At 39.4% G+C, this 25518-nt stretch overlaps 1 protein-coding gene across 4 annotated transcripts in view; it reads right to left on the minus strand.

Moving 5' to 3' along the window:
- PTCH1 (patched 1) overlaps window positions 1–25518 on the minus strand; it is a 74085-nt gene that overhangs the window by 35416 nt on the left and 13151 nt on the right. For all 4 annotated transcript variants that reach the window (XR_011736718.1, XM_065860714.2, XM_065860713.2 and 1 more), the window contains 10 exons: window positions 9153–9342; window positions 7808–7877; window positions 7617–7708; window positions 5980–6178; window positions 5229–5350; window positions 3892–4039; window positions 2901–3032; window positions 2446–2601; window positions 1727–1825; window positions 305–430 (listed from right to left, as the gene is read on the minus strand). Coding sequence is in view for 3 of the 4 variants with exons in the window: in XM_065860714.2 (XP_065716786.1) it covers window positions 305–430; window positions 1727–1825; window positions 2446–2601; window positions 2901–3032; window positions 3892–4039; window positions 5229–5350; window positions 5980–6178; window positions 7617–7708; window positions 7808–7877; window positions 9153–9342 (1334 nt within the window). In the remaining variant the exon portion in view is untranslated. The remainder of the gene's footprint in view (window positions 1–304; window positions 431–1726; window positions 1826–2445; window positions 2602–2900; window positions 3033–3891; window positions 4040–5228; window positions 5351–5979; window positions 6179–7616; window positions 7709–7807; window positions 7878–9152; window positions 9343–25518) is intronic.

Genomic DNA, 25518 nt, shown 5'->3' on the forward strand with positions numbered 1-25518 from the left:
GAATGCAAATCTTCCTGGAGACTCGTTTCTGCTTAGTTGAATACATCTTGGTTTTCACACTCAACCCAGCTGTGATGGGGCAGGGTCTTCTTTCACCTGCTAAAAGGATGCGAGAGACTCCATGCAGGAGAAATGGCAGAGGTAGAATCAAGGACAGACAGCAATTGTTGTCACCTGGCCATCACACACTGGTTCAGTGAACTGCAGCAGCACTGAACACGGACTTTACCACTAACAGGTATCATCACTAGCCTCCCATGATGGGACTATGCTTAAGAGCTAACAAAATATCATATAAACTTACTTGGAGTGAAAATGCTCGTAAAGCAGGAATAGGAATTAAGGCAGCCATAAAGAAAGCAGTAACATTGCTGATAGATGTAAGGGCTACGCTTGCTCCTGTTCGCTTCAAACATTCACCTGTTCTGTCCTGCAAAACAAACGGGTGTCTTAGAAGTGGATAAGGTAATGTCCTGCAAATGAAGGGGTCATCCTACAGAGATAACACAGTAACAGTGAAAAATTATTACAATGAAATTCTGAATACAAGTGTGCACTTGAGAGTACATGAGAATAAACAATATACTAAATACACAGTTCAGGAGAAAAGCAGATGACGCAGGAAGCGCTCATGTTTTTTGAGGGTAGAAAACATTATCAAAGCTGATTCCAGCTTCAGAACACAAAACTAAATTGGTACTGACATTGTAGCAAATACATCTGTAATTAAGTGGGATGTGTTTTTTACCAGCGGAGTCACTTGGTATTCTTAGTTTTCAGACAAAATAACCATGTATTAACAGCATGTAGGCATAACATAGCTACACATCTTGAAGAAGTATGTAACAAAACAAGAAAACAACCCCAAACCAGGGACCACACACAAAAAATGCAGACATATCAAGATATACACATGACCTATTTTACAACATATGGAGGCTATAGTAGACTGAGGTTGTACTGCCTGCAGGCCCAACTTGCTGGAAAGAGCACATGGAAGACATTGCTTGTACAAAACCAAATGGGCAAATATACATTGCTTTTAAATGGTGTGTACTTTGGATAAGAAACTTAGGACTGAGGGCAGAAAGGTCAATAAAAAGAAAGGATCATAAAAGCTACATCATCTTAGATTTCGTAACATTAATATGTTATGCTTTGAAATGTCATGGTCAATTATAAACATCAGAAAAGAAAAACAGAAAAATACACAATATAAGTCAAATTTAAGGTCACAACAAATAAGTAAAGGTAACAGTTGATAGAAATAAAAAGAAATATTTGTCTTCCAAGCTATGCTCCTTCTCTTCACTTTAACAATTTTGTCTTCCCATTAAAAGCATTCTGTCATTTAATTGTCAGATTCATATTTGAGTTTGTTCCTAAATTTACAATGACTTTAGCTGAAATTTTGGGCACAATTTGGATTATGTAAATTCATCTTTATATGACAGCTATAAATTAAATTTTTAAAACAAAATAAATCTAAGACACTATTAAAAAGAAAAAGAGAAAAAGAATATGAACATTCCAAAACATTCTAGGATCACACATATTGCCATTGTTTCCTATTTTGACAGAAATAAGAATTTCCAGACCCTATGAAAAGCTATTGAGAAAAAAAATGGGTTTTTTTAATCCCTACTAATTAACTCTGGATACAGTTATCTTTTCCTATATGAAGCTTGTTGTTTTATCTTCCCCCCAATCCCCATTCTGTTATTACCTCAAATGGAATTCTCTTATTCTGCCCTGTTTCACTAAATGCATGTGCCAGAAGGAAAACATCATCTACACCAACTCCAAGAGCAAGAAAAGGCAAAACCTTGGGGGAGAAACAAAACAAACAAAAACCAATAAAGTTGTTTTATGATCTGCCATGCAGCTAGCCATTAAATGACTAATTAAAGCAACTCTTACATTACACTGTACACAAATCCAAGGGTAAAATGAAAATCAAAAGGATGCAATACAGCCAGTAACTTTTATTCTGGAATACTGCCATATACTTGCCCTATACCATTTACAGGTAAAAAATCTCACCAAAAGTAATTGAAGTTCTGAGTAGATGAAGAACATCTGATAATAATTCAAGACACATTTAAAATATTTTCAGAATTTGAACATCCAGATATATTCAGATGTAAAGAAAAAAACTGCACCTTTTTATGTACAACTGGGTGCCTCCACTCGTACTTGGACCGAGAAAAATCAAATAACACAGAATCTAGTAATTATACAAACTACATGATACCTTTCTTTAATATCATTTGGCAGTACAATCACTTATTTTCTACCAGCATAAGCTATGAGATAGAAAAAAGCCACATGTAAAAATCCAGAGCGAAAATACTTCTGCAGCTTTTTTCCCCTCAGAGATTCAGTTCTGTTCATTTACTAACCAAGTACTTATAACTTAACAGCAGACTTGTGTCTCTTAAATACCTGAGTTGTGGCAGCATTAAAGGAAATTCCAATCAATGAGCACAGGCCCAATCCTGCAGCCACTGAGAGTGCAACCAACAAGACTCCTGCCAGCCCCACGGCACCCTGAGACTTGGCACAGTCCCACCGCAGCATTGTTAAACAGGCGTAGGCAAGCTAAAGCAAGTGGGGGGGAAGGAGTTGGGGGAAAAAAAGGCAAAATATTAGAATGGATCCTTCTCTAACAGCTATCTCTCCCCACTCAAAATACACATCCTTAAAAACATCTCTAAACAGAACAGACACATCATAGATGCTACACAGAGGAACAGGTGACAAGCCCGAGGCAAAAGTTTACAAACTGTAGGTTTTATTTTAAATATGCCTAATGTGTTGGACTTCTGACTGGTAACAATAAAGCGAATGTTTAAGCCCTGCTCACTAGCAGTGAAACTTAAATAAATGTATTTTATTACCATTAGCAAGTAGCCACTAGCTACTCTGATAACACTGACATCAGAAAATGACTTTAGGATGTCATCCAGAGTGGTCGTAGTAAAGGAAAGCACCTTCTGAGTAGAGTTTTGTGCAACACTTTGATGAACAACCTATGAAAAGAAAAATAAAACAACAAATTCATTACCATCTTCTACAGCACACATCTACTACTTTTGCCTTAATGTTCCTGCAAAAGCCCATATCCTGTACAGAGTTTATGCTGGTACTATGCAAATGTGTTTGGGAATTACTTCTTGCAAGCTACTGAGATCAGACAAGAATTTGCATCCCTCAGGAAAAGCTACTGCATGTCCAGCCCATTCCAAACATTTAACTTGAATCCTCTTCCCATAACTCCACTGTGGATTTGTTGCAGTGCAAGTTTTGCCTTTAAGCCAAGGCCAGCAGCCTCTTTCCCCCTGCCTGGCCATTTGCAGAGGTCAGAAGCAGCGCAGCAGAGGTCAAAGCTTGGGACACAGAGGCCAGGCACTGTCACAGAGCCTCCCCACCCAGGCTGCTGCTGGCAGCGCAGCCTGTGGCTGGCTAATGCTTTCCAGACGCATTTAGAATAATCACGCCAACCAAAAGCTTTTGAATTCCAGCTAGTTCTTTGGTTCCTTCTCAGTCCCAGCAAAGCAAAAATGTCCCACACACCAAAGACCAAAACTTTTATGTCTTCTCATACGTGAATAACCAAACAGCTTCTTAAATAAATAAATAAATAAAACCCACAAACCAACAACAAAAACAAACAAACAAAAAAACAACCAACCAACCAAAACCAAAACCAAACCAAAACCCACCACAAATTAAAAAAAAGAGCTTAAAAACTGGGAGGCAGCTTAGAACCAGAACTCAGTTCTGGTTTAAGCATCTTCCTTGAAAAAATACTGCAAAAAAGCCATGACAGAAGGCAGTGGATCTTAGCAGGATTTCAAGGTATGATATATATGTTATTTTCAGTTTTACCTCAACATACATCCTCTGCCAGGCTTCCAGAATTGCTGCTGCTTTATCCTCGTTCCAGTTGATATGTGAAACATATTCATACCCCTTGAAGTGCTCATACATTTGCTTAGGAGTCATTAACTGAAACATGGTTTGTAAAGCCTGGGCACTGCAACATGGAGAGAAGGGAGAAGAGCAAGACGCATAAAATGAGCATTTTGAGGAAATTATTTTAATGGCATCAAGGCCTAAATAAGACCTTAATGGAGTTCTTGATTTTATAGGGCACGTGTTTGTATTAAAATCGAAGAGAGTGTAATTATTTTACTGTGTATCTGGTGCAGCTGTACCAGTCTACACATCACTGAGGCTCAATCTGGTTTCACTGAAGTTAATGACAGTTTTACCGTTATTTTCAACAGGATCCGTTTCAGAAGCAAAGAACATAACTCTACAAATCACTTAAGATCATGATTAACAGGTAGATTACTGTGAGGATGCCACAGGAACAGTTATTTCTACGAGATCTTGTAAATGCTGTTGGCAATTTGTCATTTGAAGACCTTGGTCTTTTTCATCCCCTGGAGAAAAATGCCAGATTAAGCTCCTGATACCTGACAAGCTGCAAGAAGCACACAATTGCAACAACTCTCCACCCTGAATTTCCACAGTATCCGACTGTATCCAGCAATTTTAGAAACTTAAGGAACTATTTTATTTTTCACTAAAAATATATTCTTTGACTACTTGCTGAAAGACTTATCAGTTTAGTGTGAATGTTAAAAAGTTCAAAATTAATCTTAAAAAGTTTGAAATTAATATTGAAAGTTCTCTATATTAAATACAGAAGAATTATGCTTTATTTAGTTTAGTATGGCCTACGTTTTTCACAACAGTTCTATTTCACTGTTTTTTCCCAGCAGTGAAGTCTTGTGTTCCATGACTTCTTCAAGCGTCTAAAAACAAATGGGTTTGTTTTATTACTCAAAACTGTATTCAAGATGTAGGAACATAAAAATAGACTTTTCTCTGTATTGATCCTGAACAAAAAGTTCAGTGGGGATTTTGGAATTCTGAGAGATGTCAAATGGGTGAGCACACAATCCAAGTCATTTTTTGCCTTTTTTCCTCTGATTGTATTTCAAAACATGATCTAAGCTGTTCAGTGCTTTAAACACTGTTCTAAAAAACAAAGTTACAAAATCACTCTTTTGAATTCTGTTCTCTTGAGGCATGTCCTCCTAAACTTGGGCTCATACTACACACGAAGAGCAGATTTTGCATGATCCTCTCCCTGTGCCCTGAAAACCAAATTGTAACAAAAAAACCTTTTCAGTTGCCATTAAACATTTGTTTACCTGACAAGTTTACCAGAACTGTTCTTGACTGTACCACCTACAATCAACTCCTCTTGCCAATGCATGTATTTTCTTGACAGTCCATAGCATCCGCCACTCAAAACAAGCGCTACATCAAGAGGCTAGAAAAAGTTGTAAAGAATCAAGTAATCAGTTTCCTAACTTCAGACAAACTCATCCCCTAATTCAACACCCAGTGTACTAGAATAATGGATATTATAGACAATCTAGGAGGTTTACAAAGATAAATGTGTTCAATAAACCAAGCTGAACAAATCAGCTGGATACTTGTCAACCAGATAGCAACTCCTCCAAAGCCTGATGTGATTGATAAAGAGATACATAAAATTGGGGCCCGTGACTTCAAATTCTTCACAAAAATCAACAGAACTGGTGCTAGTTGAAGGAAGGATTTGCTGCATGTTGTGAGTGTAGAGCAGCAGCAATGGCTATGTCTGTCTGAGGCATCAGGTTTGCTGAAATGCCACATCCCTGCCTTGCCACAGGCAGCCAGTAGTCGACAACCATACTCTTGACTCTAAATATACAGGATTAAGCATTGCATCACAGAATGAGGAGAAGTTCGTCAGTGTGGGCTAACAGCGTATAAGAGAAACAGAAAAATGACACTGCTCAAGGATAGAAACTATGTTGCTTGGAAGAAAATGGTTTACCTTCTTCTCTCCCCTCTGACCTCCCCTCAAGCCCTGGCCTCCCTTGAAAAGATATGCACGAAGACAAGCAAACTTACTTTGGTGGAATTTTTATTGGGAGCTGTGATTGGGCAATCGGGATCAGCAGGATTCAGGCAGGGTCGATCCATATAACCATGACCAACCTCTGCTTTATTCAGCATTTCTTCCCAGCTCTCCACTTGGTAGTTTATTTTCTTTAACTCTTCCAAGAATTCTAAGGGGTCAAAGTTGATCCACTGCAAAGGAGGCTTCCCTCTGCAAGAGAAACCAGGAGAAAATGACACACACACAAAAGAAGTACTGAATCAAACATACAAAATCATATTTGCACAAATAATGCAGTTATTTTCTGCTACAAGTTAAAACTTTTTCTGGTAAGATTGTTTCATGAAATGTAAGGCATGTTTTCATTAAGATTAGTTTGTTTACTTTTCTTGCAGCCCAGTTGTAATTTTAATATAAATACTCGGTTCTTACAAAGTTATTGTATAAAACTGAATACTCACAGGTTAAAAATATTTCAATTTAAACGCAAAGGAAAACAAATCATCAAGCACCTAAATAACAAAAAAGCAGCCAACTGCTCCTTCAAAGAATCAGGGGGGAGGGGAGAGGGAAAGAAGAGAGGGGGGCTGAGGAAAGAAAGACTTTCTCATAGTATCAGATTACTTCTTGCTAGTCTAATAATCATCTTGCAAATGTAATCAATCAATATAGCTGATCTTTGTTTATCTGTAACAATACTGCACTCCTTCAAATGCCCTGGCAGCTTGACTATCAACCATTAAGCTTTCCCGCTACCATGGCTGTCACCACTATCACTGTCACGTCTCCCACCCCCCACTTCTAAATTTGTGATGTTGACAGACTAGAAAGGCTTTTGGCTGCCTCATTCTGTGGTTCAAACCACACTGTATCTGCTTAACCAGGCTTAAGTCATTATTCCAAATCTCCCAACCAGAAAACACAAACCCCCTTATTTCCCCATCTAAAACTGTACACTAAAGGTTAGGAGATGGCCATTGCGAATTGCTTTTACAGAGACATGCAAACCAGGACAGAAACAATAACTCAAATGCTAACTCTTGCATAATTAACAGAAAATGCCTGCACAGATTAACAATTAACTCTTTAAAGGATTCAAGGGCATATAATATCACACTTGTAAACTGTGAGAAACGACCCATAAAAGATACTATATGGTTTATTTAATGATCTCACAAGCAAAGGATTTGTTCTTTATTCCTTAGGAAGACTTGAGATTTCAATCAAGGCATTTTTCTTAGGAATAAAATTCCAAGCCAATGTTTTCGTATTTTATGGGAAAAACAAAACAAAAGCCAAAAAAACAAACCAAACCAACACCAGAAACAAGTTTATTTCAGGAAGAAAAAAAAAAAAAGCATAAAATTCCTAAAGCTTGAATTCAGAACTTACATTTTATTTTGCATGCTAGCAGAATGGGAAAAATAACACAGGATTTAAACTGATACCTACAAATCAATTCTTAGAAAAAGGAAAATCTTTGTTCAATGAAGAAAAATCAATGCATATTTTCTGCAGAGACACCACACTTTATCTTTTATTTTTCTGTTAAAGCAGAATCTGACCAAACAATAGGAATACAAATGAAAAACCATACAGTTACACAACTAAAATCAGTCAGACCCAAAAGTTATAAAAACATGCTTACAATAGGTAGGCAGTTCCCGACTGTAGCTTTGCTCCCTCCCAGAAGCAGTCCAAAGGAGTGATAATTAAGCAAGGATAAAGATATTCTATGATCTGTCAAAATCAGAAAGGGGAAAAACACAGTAATATTAGAATGTAATTCAAGTTGCACAATCTGTATTGTAAGAATACACAAATGCTTGCTACCCATACCTGGTCCATGTAACCTGCTTCTGTGATGAGCTCTCCTGATTTATAACACAAATGTTCCAATTTCCACTGTCTGTAAGAAATACAAAGAACATTTTTTTTTTCTTTCACAATTATTGAAAAGTTATTTCTAAAATGTAACATACCTATAAAATTGCAATTAATAGACACATATTAGCCTCAAACTGCAAATAATTGAGAAAGGCAAATATTATTCAACATAGATATACTCAAAAAAAAGCAAAGGCCTTTCTTTTTGTAGTTACAGACTAGACAATTGTTTCAGTTATCGTCATATTCTCTGTAAAACTCATTAAAAATAATTGAGCTCCCTTTGGATGAACAGGCTAGTCAACAGGTTTAAGGGACAGAAATACATTTTTGTATAAATTGGACCACTTGTGACTTAACATGTCACTCGGAGACACAAGTGAGGGAGAAGCTAGCTCCAGCTCAGAGGATTAGAATATTCCCAGCTGACCCTGACACACAGGAGAAAAGAAACGATTACGAATTCTGCCTTCCTTTTTCAGCTATGTTACAGCCTCTGCTGCCATGGCTTCTAATGCCTTAGACAAGGCAGGAGCTGGGCAAAAGATAACTGGAGCCTTGGCATTAGTTCACTTAGGCTTCAGTTGAAAAGACAGGCTGAAAGACAGGGGGCTTCACACCTTGCAGACAGCACCCCGTGGCACATTATCCTGTAAGCGGTAACCCTGGAGAGGGCAGTTTTCAGGGAGACATCTCACTAGCCCAAAACTGGTATCTTCTTATGATGCACCTTTGTTATTTTTTTGTTGGATAAGACACAACTCCCAACCTTCAGTACTGCACACAGACACTCTGAAGGCCATCTCTGTTATGTTTGTTATTCCACTCACCACCATTTCTCACATCTGCATTTCCCTTTACATCCAGACTATTGGAAGGATAGTGACTTGTGCCAATGCTCAGTCATTATGTACCTCATGATGGTGTCAGCAAGTGAATTCAACTCTAATATGGAAGGATTTGCAGCATTAGGAATCCCTTCCCTAAGATCCTATGTTTAAGAGCACAGACATCGCTGCTGTACCAAGACAAATGCTGGGATACTGTAGCACTGCTCATCAGGGTACACTCAAAATCTCTTCCAACACCACTTAATCTATCTTATTTGTTAAAAGCCAACTTGTCACTGCTACCATGCCACCATCTCAAGTATCAGAAACCAGTGACCTTCATATCAAAACGCAGTCCTAAGGGAAAGGTTCTGAAGTGCTAACTATTTCAAAATACAGAGAGGGAAGCATGCACCCACTTTTTACCTGTCACAGATGAACAGGAAAATTTCTGCTTTTCCCCTTACCTGTTGTACATATAGACATGTACTCTGCTGGCTTGAAGCGCAGAGTCAAGATGCTGTCGGAGTGCTTCTGTGGTTAGTACATTAGCACCATCTTCCTGTGGAGTCTGGATCATGAGCTGGGGGTTAAACATGGCCTCTTCTCCAATCTTCTGCCGTGTGTAATTTAACTCCCGACTCACTCGTCCACCAACTGACGGATAAATATCAACAGCCTTGTATTAGCCAGTAACTGCTTATCCTGGATTGACGTGATGAGCACTTCCTAGTGGGAAAAACTTCACCATGTGCATGGACTATTCTGTCCCAAACTGATTACAATTTAACTCTAGAACTAATAACTTTATTTTAATAACACCGCAGTAAAAAACATATTCCTCATCAAAACACCATCATCTCTACTGCACTAAAACATTGATGCATAAACTGGAGCCTCGAACAGTTTTTTCTTCATTTTAACCAATATCCCATATGTAAAAATTAAAAAAAAAAAAAAAAAAAAGAAAAAGCCTTTCCTTGCAGACCAGACCAAATACTATTACAATTTCTTACACATGTATAAACAGTCTGCTCCAATAGCACACTTCAAGATAAATGACTTTAATTTACACTCCTCTGCTAAACAATTTAGCAAAGGCAGAAGGAGAATGTTTCTCTTCAGTTAAAAAAAGGGAGGAGGGAAGGAGTAAGTGAGCATGAGTACTTCTTTCAACCTTAAATTAAAAAAAAAAACCAACAAAAAACAAAAAGCCAAATTCATACAAAGAGATGCGGTTTTGAGTGTAGCAGAAAGGACTGTCTACAGCTAATTTATCCCAGTGCATCCAGTACCTGCATAACATGTTGTGATGCAATCATTCATAATCACCACCTGTTTTTAAACCCACGTGAGAAAGGCAGAGGGAGACTGCAAAGTCGACAGGCTCTAGAGGGAGCCATACTCAATTTGCCTTGCCAAAAAATATTACGTAAGAATGGAAAATTATCTTCCCTCCCACAAAAAAGCACTCATATAGAGTTCACATCTTTTATATAACCTCCCTTTTAGTCTCTCTAGAAAATGCATGTGGGAAGTAGGGTCAATTAATTCAGCCCATTAGCTGAATCAAGACCACATCCAGATGAGGAGGACAAGAATACCACCAACATGTTGTTTCCATCCTTCACAATTTATTACCTGTATTGCTAAGTCCAAGCTACAAACCTGGTATAATTTGTTACATTTTTTTCAGTCCTAGTCAGCTTGGCACTGGTGATCTGAATTACTGCCAAAGTTTAGTTCTGCAACAGTGTGAACAGAAATTAGGCATGCACATCTATCTGCTCCTAGGCCGAATAACGGAAGACTGATGTGTAACCAGCTGGCAGTGTGGAAGATGACATTCCCAATCCTGGACAGGGACATATTTTTCCAGTCACTTGGGCCCCCAACCCATTCGTAACCCTCCTGGGCTAGAAGGACCACCAGGCAAGAAGCTGGGCCCCCGTGTGGATAAAGCTGTCAGAATGAGATCCTCAACAATTAAACCATACAGTCATTCTGGCATGAAGCACTGCTTAATTTCTAGTTCAAGAATTCTTTGAAGAAGTGTTTCCACAATACACTAATTTTTTTCAGCCTGTCACATGTGGTGTTACCTTCTTCACACCAAGTAACAGCGACCAGCTCACAGTAAGAAAAAAAAAAAAATCGAAGTATAACTTCCTTACCTAGAGTCTGTTTATGACTTAATATCCCTCTCACTACAGTGAGAGAACATACGATCATTGAGACAGCATTGTATAGTAAAAAAAAAAAAAAAAACCTGTTGTTATTTTTTATCAAGAATTAAACCCTAAAAATACTTTCACCCATCAGGCTCGCATGGATACTCACTTCCTCCATCAAGAAGTAGCCTATGATACACTAATTTTACTTCATCTTACTGGAATATGGGGTGGGGGTGGGTAAGGGAGCAGAGTTATCGTAATCCGTATGTCTTGGAATCAGAGCTTTCTTTTGCAGTCCTTTACACTGCAAGTGCTTCCAAAGACAAAATGTCTCTCTCCCTCTTTTGTGTCTCAATGCCAGGCAAGACAATACAGCCCCAATTTTATGAGGAGTGTGGAGTCTACCATAAACTTCTGCTCCTGGTACTATATTCTCTCCCACCCCACCCACACTTTCCTTTTGAATTTAACCAGGACTTGAACCAACAAACCATACTTCATGCAAGACAAAGGGCAGCATTCCTATCTCTGCTGAAAGTGACCAACTGTTTACTATCAACAGAAATGATTGCTTCCTAATCAAGGTCCTGTCAAACCACATTAACTTCACTGAACAAGGCAGATTTAGCTAATCAAAATCACATCACACAAGTCAGTAATCAGAACAGAAGCTATTTTCTTCCCCTTTTAACATTCAAAACAGGAATAGCAAAACCACCCAAGACGGCGCGTGCACGTTCCAGAACCCAGCAGCAGGTCTGCTCCACATTCTTCTCAAGGCATTACACCATTTAATTATTTATTTGATAGGCCCATTATGTACATTTCTTCAGCTAAATAGCATAAAGATAACTACACAGGCAAATAGATACTTTATACAACGTAACACTCAGGTACAAGGAACTGATAAAGGTAGACTGCAGAGGAAAACTCTGCCAAAGACACATGATGTCAAAAACATAGACCAGAAGCAAGTAGATACATCAGTGGCCTTTCAAAACACCACAAGTAATAAAGAGAAAAAGGGAAGGCCAAAAAAAAAAGGCTTATACCCATTATGTTTTCATTTAAATTTGCAAAGATCACTGAAGGCTGTGATACCCAAAGATCTTAAACCTCCACAACCAGCACTATCAGCTGAATATGCACTTTTTTTAGATCAAGCGCTCCTGCTGCCTTTTTTTCCGCCCCTTACCGGCCCTCTCCCCCACAACTATCCATAGCTGGTGCAAAATCCTAGGAGAGAGACCACTAGACATGTCACTGAATGTACCTGAAGCCTCTGGTCTCACTGTGCTAAAGATACACAACACTAGGCTCAACACTTGCACACTCTACAGGAAAGCAATTCCTTACACTTGTAAGAAAAAAAAAAAAGCATGCATTATAGTCATCATAGGATTTCCATGCTACAGGACAAATGATGTAATGGAAAATATGACCAATTAACGAAATGCTGGTGTTTTGTAGTTTTCCTTTATGGACTCTGCTTCCCTATCGTTGGTGACAACATTTTACACTCAAAATACTACTGACTTAAATTGTATACAGCATACAGTACCAATACTTCCCATTTTATTCTGTATCAAACAGACTACTTCACTTTAATATCTTGGTGACAAAATCCAAACATCACTCTCCTTTTCTGGTACATCAAAAGCCACTTGACAGCATTTGAGTCCTTTGTTACATGATTCCTTATGATTTAGTGCCTAGGTGGCTGAATTGATGGCACAAATTCCCACAAGCCAAAACACTGATTTAAAGAACAGATTGGTACATTGTCTCATGGCTGGTTGTAACAAATGCAGCAGTTTGAACACTATCGTTCCAGTAGCGTCATCAGATTCTGGGTGTCTGCCTACAGAGAATGAGATACTATGCCATCTCTACATTTTAGCTAACAAATTTTTTAAAAAGAAAAGAAAAATCACCACAAAGCAATAACACTAGCATCCTGGCACCATCTCTCACTCGAATATGTCAGTTTCTAATTCTCAAGAATGTGTCTGAAGGCCGGCGTTCACCATGAGACAGTTTTACTGACAGCATCTTTGTCGCTGAGTATTAATTCTTGTTAAAAACTTGTGCTTTCCACACAAGAGGGAAGTGTCTTCCCCCTCCCCCTCTCCACAATATCCACAGGCTTCCCTCTTAGCTCTTTACCAGAACACATAAGATCTGCCTTGTGCAAGTCAGCTTCTTGTGCCATGAAAACATACTGGTGCTTCTCCCGAACTTTCCCACCAAACTGAACAGAAGCTGGTCAAGGTACTAAATTCTTTGCCCTTCTGAACAGCTCGAAGAGAGCAGTAATTGTCAGTATGGACACTGGGTTGCTAAGAACTATGTAGGGACCACCACGTCTCCCTCCCCCAAGAGCAATGAACAGCTGTCAGGTGGTAACAAGTTTTAGTCATCCTTAACTTGAGGCAGACCTGAACCCGTGACCTATAGGTGAAAGGCTCTAGATCCCATTACCAGGCACTGTGGTCACAGTCCCAGTGATTCAGTCATCACAGATTAAAATGCTTCAGTGAATCTCAAGAGAAGCACCCAGAAAAACAAAACTACTTGCCTCTAGTGTACCTTTGCAAAACAGTGATCAGAGAATCAGAGAATCATAGAATGTCCTGAGTTAGAAGGGACCCACAAGGACCATCTCTCTAACAACATTAGAGTGAAAACATATTTGTTTTTATTGATGCAATTTCTGACAGATTTCCTTCCACTGACTTACTACCAGTTCGGAAGTTTATGCATCACTCACCTCATGCTCATTTCCACTGCAAATGTCACTGGTTTACCTACATCCTTCTCACAATTCACATTCAAAATTTACATGGCATTACATTAACATGCTTATAAAGAACTCTGGAATCTACAGCTAGAAACTGCAATCCCTTCCACACCGAGTAGTCTCAGGAGCAAGTTTGACCTCTCATACACTAAGAGACTGATCCTAAATCAAGCCATGAGTGATACCCAAAAATCTCTGCCTGTTAATTTATCGTCCGGTTGCTCAAAAGGCATGAAATATTTATTTTTCAGAGTATCTTACAATGTTTCATTTCAGGTTACTGGAATTGCATCATATAGCCTGAGGCTTTGTTGTTTTTGTTTTTTTTTTTCAGACATGAACACTACCTCTATTAACCATTCAATAGCTACCTTGTGTACAACTGTGAAACAAGTAGCTTAGTAGAGAGCAAGCTCTCTCTCAAAAGAGAACATTCCTCAGAGTCCAACACTTCAAATAAAAGTGTTTGCCTAACAATGTGGTGGACAGACTTTGAGAAACCAAAGCTAAGATTTCCAGAAACACTTACTGGTTTTCGAGCCTAAGTTCTCCTGTGACAAGCTTGAGGTGTGTGAATGGAGCAAATTTTTTTGGCGAATCTCCCTTCTGAAGACTATGGGCCTTACAGGTGGGTGGACACACTTACGTGTTTGAGCAACATTACCTTTTACATGTTTCCAGGACTTCAACTGTGTAGCATCAGAGCACTCTAGACCAACCTTTTGACAATGACAACTCGAATCAATACAACTGTACCTCTAATAGCCATGGACACGTCACACAAACCATGTTTCAATTTCATCCCTCCAAAAGATGCCAACCCTTTTTGATAAATCAGATGTGTCAATCAATACCCCTTACAATGCTTACATTATAGCCTGAGCAACAGCAAAAGCAGGCAACCTCTGCAATTTGCAATATTTGTTACCATCACAACAGGAAACAAAGAGAAACAGAAAATAAAAACCCTTAATCACTCAGTAGCCATATAAAAATGAAGAATAAGCACAATAACCTAATGTGTCTGCCTGAGACCAACCTTTATGAATCGACCCAAAAAGCAGCAGCATGCAGAGAAAGACAAGAACAGCCCAGACTTGCCTATGTGATACACTTCATCCTGAGTGAGAGTCAGGGAAAGCTGCAGACACCTTGTCTTCTCTCCCTTCAGCACTCTCTCCCTGCTGGGATGAGAACCAGGAAGGGTCTTTGTCTTCATATGTCTCTCCCATGCATCCTACACAGCCTATTGCCCTCAGCTTTGACTGCTGTTACGGGCTTCCTTCCACTCCACGCCGTCACATAGGCTCTCCTTGGGCTGTTCTCACATGCATCTTCATTAAATGCAGATACAGACATTACTTAAAAACTACAAAATGAAACTAATTTCAGTCCACTTCACTGGTACACAGATAAGCCAGTAAGCCACAGCCTTGCCTCCCTGTCAGTATGGCGTTCCACTATTTGAAGTCTTCTACACCTGCTGCATATCTGAAGGTTAGTACCTAATGACACCAAAGACAATTCCCATTTTTATTAATAAAGGAGCACAGACCTCAGGACAGCAAACACAGCAGCCAAGTACTACTCACACAGGATCAAAACCTCCTATAAAGAAATTGAGATGAAGAGTTGAAGTTCTCTGGCAGATACGAAGATTACCCTGCCTCTTACTGGGCACAGAAAAAAAAATGGTCTTTTGATTTAAAGCTTCCTGTTGCTCTCTAGGGAGTTCTCTTGGATGTTTGAGCTTGTCTGTGCTGCTCTTTGTCAGCAACAGAATATAGTTTTCCTGCACACAGACAGTATTAGTTAGCATCCTGACAGAAGAGCAGGGAAGACGGCACTCTTTAGGCCTGACTGGCAGAGTACAGAGGTAAAACTGTTCGCTGGGAGGAAGTGCGAAACACTTCCCTCGAAATCTAACTTTAGTCAGTAGAAGAGATTGGACTGGTTGGCATGTCTACTTCTTTAAACTTTTGGAATGTTGTCTACTTGTAGAGTCAGAACTGCTATTGCCTCACATGGCTGATCTCTGAATTTATTACCTAGTGACTGTAAGACATTATAGTGTATTTAACATATCTGATATTCTAACAATGCTCTGGACAGCTCTCACAAACCTGTCAGGATTACATTATAAAAAAGTTTTGGTTACCTACAATTTTTTTTTTCTGCTCATTTATTTAACTATGCAAAATAAAGACTTCATAGGGAGTGACTGAAGCTGAGCTACCAAAAAAAACCACACTGAGAAATGATGAGCTCACAAGAGCTAGAACACAGTGGTAAGCTGTCTTAAAGAGATTACATGGTCATTCAATTGGCTGTGTAACGGCTCAATGAAAAATTATCACCTTTATCATGTAATTAGACATGATCTATGCCAACACTGGACTGCAGGCAGTCAGAAATTCCACACTGTGTCTAGGTTTTCTAGCATGGCATTTACTCTGCTGAATACACATATCTGCATTTGTACAGCTGACACGGAACAGCGAGGGTTGTGCACGCCTAGGTTAAGACAGCCTGCACTCCACCACCTCCCTTCCTCCTACACCCAGTGGACGCTCTACACTTCTTCTCCCCATTAGAATGTCCACAAAAGGACACTGTCTGTCCAGAGTATCACCACATCCCAATGTGAAGAATCAACTGACTTCAATCCTTCTTTAGCACCGACTTCCAGGAAAATCTAGAAGCAACATGACCATCTCAACCAGTTCTGTCATACTGGGAATTAGGTAACACCAAGTTATTTGGTTTTGCTTAAGAAAAAAAAAAAAAAGAGAGATAAATAAAAAGCAAATATAAAAGACTGTAGCCTACACATGCAAAAAAACCCCAAACCAAATCAAAACAAAAAAACAACCAAAAGCCACACTTCAAAAGGTTGTTTTTATCTCCCAAGCGATCATATGATATGAGTCAAGTTACTCCTCACTCATGCTGGGGATGACTCCAGTGTTCCTGTTACATATTTCAATAATGCTGACATGATTATGAATAACAAAAATAAAAACACACATCAAAGATGACTTTTCATTCTGTCACAGTTTGACAAAGTTTAGAGCTGTGACAGGGACACAAAGCTGTCTGCATGCTCAGGAAGAAAGCCCAACAACAGCTGTCTCTGCTTGTAGAAGGAAACCTTCCCTGCAATTTTAGGAGCTGAAACCTTCTCTCTCTAAAAATCAAATAAAAGCTGATTTTACACATATGCATCTGTACTGTCCACAGGCACAAAAATATTATTTCTGATTGGGTAAAACAGACAGATTGCTAAAAAAAAATTAAACATTTTTTGATGCGTTTCTTGCTTGGTCCCCCTTTGGTTTGAGAAACTGGTAATCTGCAGTTAAAAAAAAAGTTTAAAAAACAATGAACGCTACCAACTGAAAAAAACCACCTCACAAAAGCAACTTTGAAATGTACAGTAATACACAGACCTGGTACCTGCATATCAAAGTTTCCAATTAAACACAAAATGCAGTATCACAAAATCACAGTAGCTCCTTACCGAGCTGTGACACATGTCCTTGGTAACAGGATATGAGCTGTTCACCTCTGGGTCACTGGATCTAATCCAGCCAGGAACAACAGTGACCACAAGTTGTTTACCCTCTGACAGCTGTTTGCTAGCTTATGTGAAATGAGCTTGTGGTCTCAGTCCACTTCCTAGTGGGCAGGTGTTCATATTTTGCAGAAAACCACCATCACAACTGGCATTCTTGTTGACCATCCCAACAAAGAGGCTGAGGAATGAATGGGCATGGAGAGCGAACTATCCTTTCTTCCGAAGACCTTATCCCTTCAGGACAGAGCTAGGTCACAGCTTCTGGTGGAGACGCCCAACTATTGAGTTTTCTGGCCAAAGCAGCAAAGGAATAGAGTCCTCTAGACTGCTTTTTCCTAGAAATCAGAGGGATGGCCTACAGTGAGGATAGGCAGCTAATACAGACTTTTGCTACTCTCCAACATTTATGGTTATGTAACAGTTTACACCCGCTGAGAGGCAAAGCTGAATAATTTTTCTATAATTTAAGAAAACATTTGAGCACACTTCGTAACAGGCCAAAATCCTCAATTGTACATGCAAGTGACTAAGTTTCCAGTTCTGCTGCGAAAGGCATGTAAGGAGCATCAAGGTCTAAACCTAAGGATTTCTAAACAGCTGAATGTAATTGTTTTAAGTTACTTTAACTTGAGTAAGAGCTTCTACTGGGTAATACGTTAAAAACAATTTGCTGTGTTGTTCCACAGCAGTCAGCTTTCCTCTAGGCCGAACTTTTCATTTAACCTCTCAGTGCCCTTTCCGCAAATATGTAATTGTTTTCCTGTGTGGTTAAAAGCAGCATTTTTAAGTCTTTTCATCTGTACTCCTGGGATAGCACAAGTTTCAGCTGTACATGGAGTATCACAAAATTTGAATGTAATTTTTTTCAAAGGAGCAGCAAGTAGTAATGAAAAAACTCTTAATCCAGAACCTTTTAGAGCATACTGCTTCCTAAATATTGCTTTTAGGAGATGGCAAAACTAATATATAGAAAAATGAAAGGAATGAACATGTTATGAAAGAGTACAGTTTCTTTCAAGTATTCCCTACCAGCTGCTTGCTGTACCATCTGTTGTTGCCTAAGCAGCTTCCTTCTGAATGGCTTTGCAGTGAAGCAGAACTGCTCTCACTGTCGGACACAATCAGGTCAGGTCAGCACTCCCCCCAGCACCGAACCTGCTGCCTGTCACAGCTCCCCCCACCTCGATATTTCTTACTGGCCACCAGCTCCCAAGACAGTGTTGCATCTGTCAGGAGGCCCATTTTTCATAGTTTGCTTGCTATTCACACTGAGCAGTAAAGAGCACATTTCATTTTGTGCAGGATGCAATCAGAGATTCCCGTCAGATACTCTGAGAGCGTGACCATATGGCCAAGTTTATTCTGAAGCAGAAAGGGCTGGGAAAGAAAGTTGAACAAATGACCAAACACACCCCACAACACAACCTTTATTTTCTACTTTTGGCTGTTCTTATCATGCAGGTAATTTTACTTCACCACCAAGCTCACCAGGCTACAACAACGGTCCGTTCTTCTTTTGAACGGGCTATTAGCAGCTCTAGGGCCGGCGGAGACACGCCCTTGCCACAGCGGATACGGCGGCACAGTGGCGGCTCTCCCGGGCCCTGCCGCCAACGGGGGCTGCCTCACGCTCCCACCGGAGTCCCCGGCGCACCGGGAACCCCTTCCCAGCCCCTCCACCGCTGCTCCCCCCGGGCCGGCGGAACGGAACGGCACGGCACGGCACGCCGCCGCGCCTTCCCGCCGTATCTGTGCAGGGAAACACACATCGCTGGGAGCCACTTTCATGATTTTGTTGCGAGCGGGATTAGCTGGATTAGGGGCCGATTCATAAGGACCCCCTGCGGCTGTGAGGAAGTTTCATCGCAAGGTCAGTGTGGTGTGAACTATACTCTGTCAACACCACCACTCCTTATAGCCGAGTACAAAAAATACAAAAGGGGCAAAAAAAATTGCAAGTGAAATATGTGAATGAACAGTTAACGGCAACGAAGAGATTTACAGATTTCCCCATCAGCTGTTTAAGAAGATGTGTACCCTTCAACGCTGTGCTCCTTTAAAACAATAAACCTGTATTAGTCATTTTTAATTTATAAAGAATTTAGTGGTTTAGGAGGTGGGAGGAACCTGGGGAATAAGCGCAGCAACCCACACACAAAACCACAGAGGAACTTCTGGCACTTAGTCTAAAACCAGTCATGCAGCTCAAAGATTGTTGCACTGTTGAGATTTTATTACATATAATGCTGTCACCTTCAGGACTATTTAATTCCTAGCCCCGTAAGTGTAGTAACAGAGACATTAAAAACCAGAGGTGGGTTGGAATGCAGAAAGGAGAAGGTGAATTTAGGTTTTTTGTTTGTTTTTTCTCCTTAAAGCATAATTACCAACTTCACACTCCCCCAACCTCAAGATTCCCCTCATCCCATCGTAATGACATCACTCAAAGACAGCAACACTTTTGTAGATGGCATGATGCAAAATAAAATCTATAGTGAAAGAGGGAGACTTTTGTTTTGCAAGTGTGTGTGTAGTTTTTTGTTTTTCAGTGTGTGGGGTTTTTTTGTTTTGTGGGTTTTTTTTTTTCCTAGAGTAGTCCCTCTTGCACAGAACCAGGCTGTTCAATCAAAGCCTTATCTGTTATATTTCTGTCCGTCTTTCTCTTCTGTTTAGCGCATTCACCAACAAGAGAAAAGGGGGTAAAGCAATGGAGGCTTTGACCTGCAGCTGTAACACAATACTTTCGCACAGCCCTGTCGACCCCTGACATAAATTTTACACCGCAGCTGGCATTTACACACTTAACATTACCATATGTATAGCCTACTCTGTGCTAATTATGCTAATCACCTGTCTAACTCTCTGCTGCGAAAAATGGTTGTATTTAGCAGTCCACTGCCTACCAATACAGCTTACTGTGTGGCTGAAATGTACATTCAGACGGCTCTGAATGGCAAGATTTTTCCACGTTGCTGGCTTCATTCAGACCACAGAAAAATTTATTCAAGTCAACTGGTTTCGGTCTGCAACAAAAAAGTTACGAGAAAAAAGTGAGTGTGTTCCTGCCCTAACATTCTAAGTCTGCTTGCAAGCAAAATGATAAATCAATTGGTGTGGGAAACAAAAAGGGAGAAAGATTTCTTTTGCAAGCCATGTGAAACTGTAGCCTATTTAAAAAAAAAAAAAAGGGGGGGGGGGGAAGAGAGGGAAAAAAAAAAAGATTTAAAAAAGGAATAAAAAAGGTCATCCTATTTCCCCAAATCTCTAGAAAGAGCAGTTAATAGATGTTTACGCCTGATCACAATTCTCTCAAGATGCTAGCTTTTATCTACAGTTGGAAGTCATACTAAACATGTTTGAGTTTTGTTTCTTGATCTTAATAATTTGCACTAGAATATCATATTTTCTATTATCTACCACTTAGCATCAGCATCCTAACAAGCAAGGGCTTTTTTTTCTAAGTATAGTGAACCCCTTGTGAAGTCAGTAGAGTAAGACTGGTGTAAATGATATCAGAATCAGGCCCATGGTGAGAAGCAAATAAGACAAATTCACAGGAAATATCAGGAAAACAGGTGCAAGATACTATATTTTTCCAGTATCTAATACTCTTTTTACCACTACAGAAAAGGTAAATTAGGAAGAAAAACTTAAGAGTTGCAAGGGATTGGAGTATTTTTTTTAATTTTATAGTAGTGTCAGCAGGAAGGGAGAGGTTTAAATGAGTTCCTAAATCTTATTTTTCTTCTGGGTATCTCACTCAGGAGATTACACCAAGATCTGCATTGGGATTACACTCCTGTAGCTATTTAAATACAGTTTATCACATACAAATAAGTTCCTATAAACCTTTTCCCCTCTGCACACACCCAAGGAAGCTATGGCAATTCACAGATTTGTCAGATAACCCAAACGTAAATCTGATTACTGCATCACCCTTGGCGATCTTCTTTCAGGTCAGATATGTAGAATCTCATTTCAACCAGTTTTAAATGTTATGAAATGACATGTTCATACACAAAATAGAAAAATGTGCAAATAAAACTCCTATATCCACTACTGCATCTGAAGATAAGCACACTGAAGGTAAGTCATTGTTAATATACAGCAAAGGGTATTTAATTAAAAACAAGAACAGCTCGGCAATGTTTCTACTCAGAAGGTGCAGTAACACACCCAAGTCTTCTTATTACACAGCCTCTGCCTTCCCTACTGCTCACCCTTTGTCCACTCTGCTTCCATGTGCAGGAGACTGCTGTTCACAGTAAGGTAAAGCAACAGGTTCTGCCTGTCAGCAACGGCCTTTAATATTTTACTTCTTAGACGCCTGTTCGACTAAACCAAGCAGCTTCAGCCAAGACACATCTTGCTTTCTAGAATCTCAGTTTCAGTAGTTATTATCTGCTAGTCCAAAGCACTAATTTATCTGTGTTTTTTCAGCTCCAAAATACTGGTTGTGCAGCCAAAAACACAAATAACACTACAACTACTGTGCTTTTTTCAGATTGTGTGGATTTTTCCCTCTTTTTTTTTTTTTTTTTAACTGGGAGATGGACCACCCTGCTCTCATGGCATAGAACACTATTTACATTGCAATACTTGACTGTGTAATACATCTGGCATTTTTGGGCAGGATTCCTGAGCTAGGGGCCAGAAGCCCTTAAGCAATGATTTAAGGGGGGCGGGGGGGAGGAATCATACAATTTGACTTAACAGTGCTCATTTCTAGTTTGTTGCACTTAGCTTTTGGTTACTGACTGAAAAGCAGAAATGCACCAGACTGGTAAATGAGAGAAGGCTGTTTCTTTTAATTTATCTCTGTTAGTAAACGAAGACTGTATTACAGTTTAAGGGCTCAGTTCCAGCTTCAGGTATATGGGTCTACAACACAGCATATGTGCCTTAAAAATATCAGCTTTTTCTTTTTTTTCTTGCACATGAGCCAAATACAGATGTTTCAAATACACAGTGATTACTTGTATATTTAAAGCTGGTATTAAGTTCAGTACAATTCTCTAAAGGAGCAGCACCTTTGCAGAAGAGTCGGGTTACGGTTCTGCTCATGCTTATATATTTTGCTCAAGCACTGAAAAAAGTTTCCCAAAACCAAGCAGAAGTCAAAGTCAAGACATTAATTCTAAAAACCAAAATTAAAATTCTCCATACATCAAAACATCTATATGGTCAGCAGTTTCCATACAGGGCTTTTTACCTCGTGAAACTACTACTTCTGCCAAATTCAGGATGTTTATAGCAACTGAGGTGATACAGAATGAAAATAACAGAAAAAACAGTAACAAGTAAATCGTATTTACAGACATTAAACTAATTTTACACAGAAAAAAAGAATTAAGAAAAATAAATTTTATTTTTAAATTCTGAATTCAAAGTTACTCCTGTCACCTCCACTCAAACTATTTCTAGTGCAATGTACAATGAAATATTATTCCCAAAGTCACTCAGCTAACAGCAAGAATGAGCACAGCTTACAGTATCCTGTATTCATTGGTTGTATTTAGGACACTGTAAATAGATAATAAAATAGCAGAGATCATGCAAAACAGGAGCAAACCATTTTCCTGTTTTCCTTGATTTATGAGCACAAAAATAAAGTGGTCACTATAAGATAGCATGTATTTCCAGCGTTCAAATCATACTTCAAAGCAATGAATTTTGTGTTATGAGGTACAATCTTGGGAATCTGTTGCCTCAGTGAAGCATCAATAGTAAAAAAAAAAAAAATCGAGTTTCTGTAAGTAATAATGAAATTTGTGTATCTTTATCTTTCTGAACTCTGACAGGGGACTACTCTTCCTATTCTAGAACTGTCACTTAGCCCTTACGGAGTTTTACTCATATCTTCAAGTTTCCCCAGGTGACAAACACAAATGGCGAAAGACCTCCTGCATAATAAAAGGCAGGAGAGATTAGAGAAATTAAAATAACCAAGGCATACGGAAGATAAATAAGAATTATTAACACATGTAACTTTACAGTAGACAAAATGAAGAATGAACTTCTTGGTAAAATTCTGCACTCCAGCTCCTGCTGAGCTCCAAAAAAGAACAGCTAGAAACACGTATATATCCACACCATCATCCGTAGACAGAAAAAACACTGTGCAAAGGCTGGAAGACTGAACTTTATATACGTGAGAAAATGCCTGACAAGGAACAGCCCCACAAGGTCTATAACCAAAATGCTGCTTTAACCAATCAAAATATTCTTACAAAGCTACCTGTGGGGCAGAAAGCTTTACAAGCACAGTTTTACCTGACTGCTCATAGGCTGAGTGTGTGATTCAATGTTAAAAGGATTGTGCATAAAAGACCACGAGCATCAAAATGAGAACATGTTCCATTAGACACCAAAAGGAAAGCAGTTGCAGACACATTAAAACCAGCATCCTAGTGGACACAGTTCCAACAGGTCATAGGGAGGTCAGCTTTGAAGGAAAAATCCAAATGAAATATAAACATGACATTGTGGAAACCAGACAAATCTTCCATAGCTTTGTCCGGCCAGCACTAATCTAGGCATCAGCTGTGGTGCATAATCTAAACGAAGGGATCAGTCGGTTCATACATCTGGAAGCTGTCATATTTTGGAGCCTACTAACAGTTATGTGTAACTGAAACATGCACTTGCATGTAGTAGCCTTTAAATTTGTTGAGTGGTCAAGAATTACATGCATATGCTATGCGGTATTACTACATTCTGGGGAACCACCACAAATACTAACAGGGCTAGGGCCATCTCTTCCCACGAAAAAAAATAAATCATGAAAATGGATGGAGTCAGGGTGAGGAGCTCAAGTTTTCCTTAATGCATTCTCTGTTGAAAGTGAGTTTGAGTACTCATGGCTATTAGAGTTTATTCTTGTCTGAACCCAACATCTGCTAAGGAATAATGAGAAATGAAGGCCTAGTCTCTTAACAACAACAACAAGAAAAGAAAAAAAGTCCACTTAGCAGGTAACAGGACCTGGTAGTAGACCTCAAAACCACTGACCACCACCTCCACATAATACCACAACTCCAGCAGCAACCAGCCCTAGAGCTGAGCTAGCTCTTCTACTTACCTACATTCCCCTTTTCCTCTTCAGCAGCAATGGCATGGGGAACAACAATAAAGCAATGCTGCTTTCAACTGTTCTATTTTACTCCAGGATTTCTGTACTGAAATCTCTAGGCTCTCCAGAACTACAGAAATGCCTTCACACTCTCTTCACAAACAGCAAAATCCCCAGAGCGCAAGATGACACTCAAAGTTCAGAAGAGGAGAATGGTGCAGCCAAGGCACTGCCCTGTTTAAATATATATTTCAGCAGAGAAGGAAACAGACCCTTCCAAACAAGGATCTGTAAGGCCACATTCTGGCATGGACACTGGTGACAGTGTGCTAAGTTTGGAAATAATAATGAAGATTATTTTTCTGCAGCCTTGGGGACATCAAACGCCTCCAAAGTCTGAAAGGCAGAAGGAACTGTGCAACCATGCAATTACAGCTTAGGGGGTGCCAGTTCTACAGGAGGAGATCCTCCTCCTGCCCTTCCCAGAAGAGGTAGAGCAGAGGCACGCTGTTAGTCTGCTGTGGCTTTATATCAGGGTAAAAGCCAGGCTACACTAAAGCCATTCCAAATTCTTCCACTACATTCAGCAAGTTCGGGATTTCACCCTTTACCTTCTCAATGACCAAAGAACGGTCACATGCAATAATACCTTCATTAAAACGCTTACAGATGAAAGAGGAGTTTTAAATATTGAAGCTGTTTGTTGTTCTTTTTTATGCAAGAATTTTTCAGCAAGGAGCACCAACTCTGAGCTGTTGATATGGACACCTGTCAAGATGGTACTTAGAGACATCCAGTGACTTTAAATGTAACAGCAGGCACTTGAAAGATAACCATCAAGCATCCATATAACTAAAACCTTTAGACACCTTTTCTCAACAACTTTCAATATATGAAAAGAGAGGGAATTCAATTTCACAGGAATACAACACCCATAATGCTGATGTTTTTATCCACAAACATCATGTAAAGCTTAAATATTAGAATTTCATGGTTTTTTTTTTTTTTTTTTGTTTTGTTTTGTTTGTTTTCTTTTTTCCAAAACAGAAGCAAGTACGGAATACTCTTCCATTTCGACGAGTAAAAATGGAAAAGAGCACATTGCCCAGGTGATCATCCTTCAGCCACCATGTGGAAAAACTGCTGCTACTTTCCCATTTGAGAAACCACATAATAAATAATTGCACTTAATTCAAACAAACAGTGGACT

Source organism: Patagioenas fasciata, chromosome Z (assembly GCF_037038585.1).
Source record: "Patagioenas fasciata isolate bPatFas1 chromosome Z, bPatFas1.hap1, whole genome shotgun sequence".
Lineage (NCBI taxonomy): Eukaryota > Metazoa > Chordata > Aves > Columbiformes > Columbidae > Patagioenas > Patagioenas fasciata.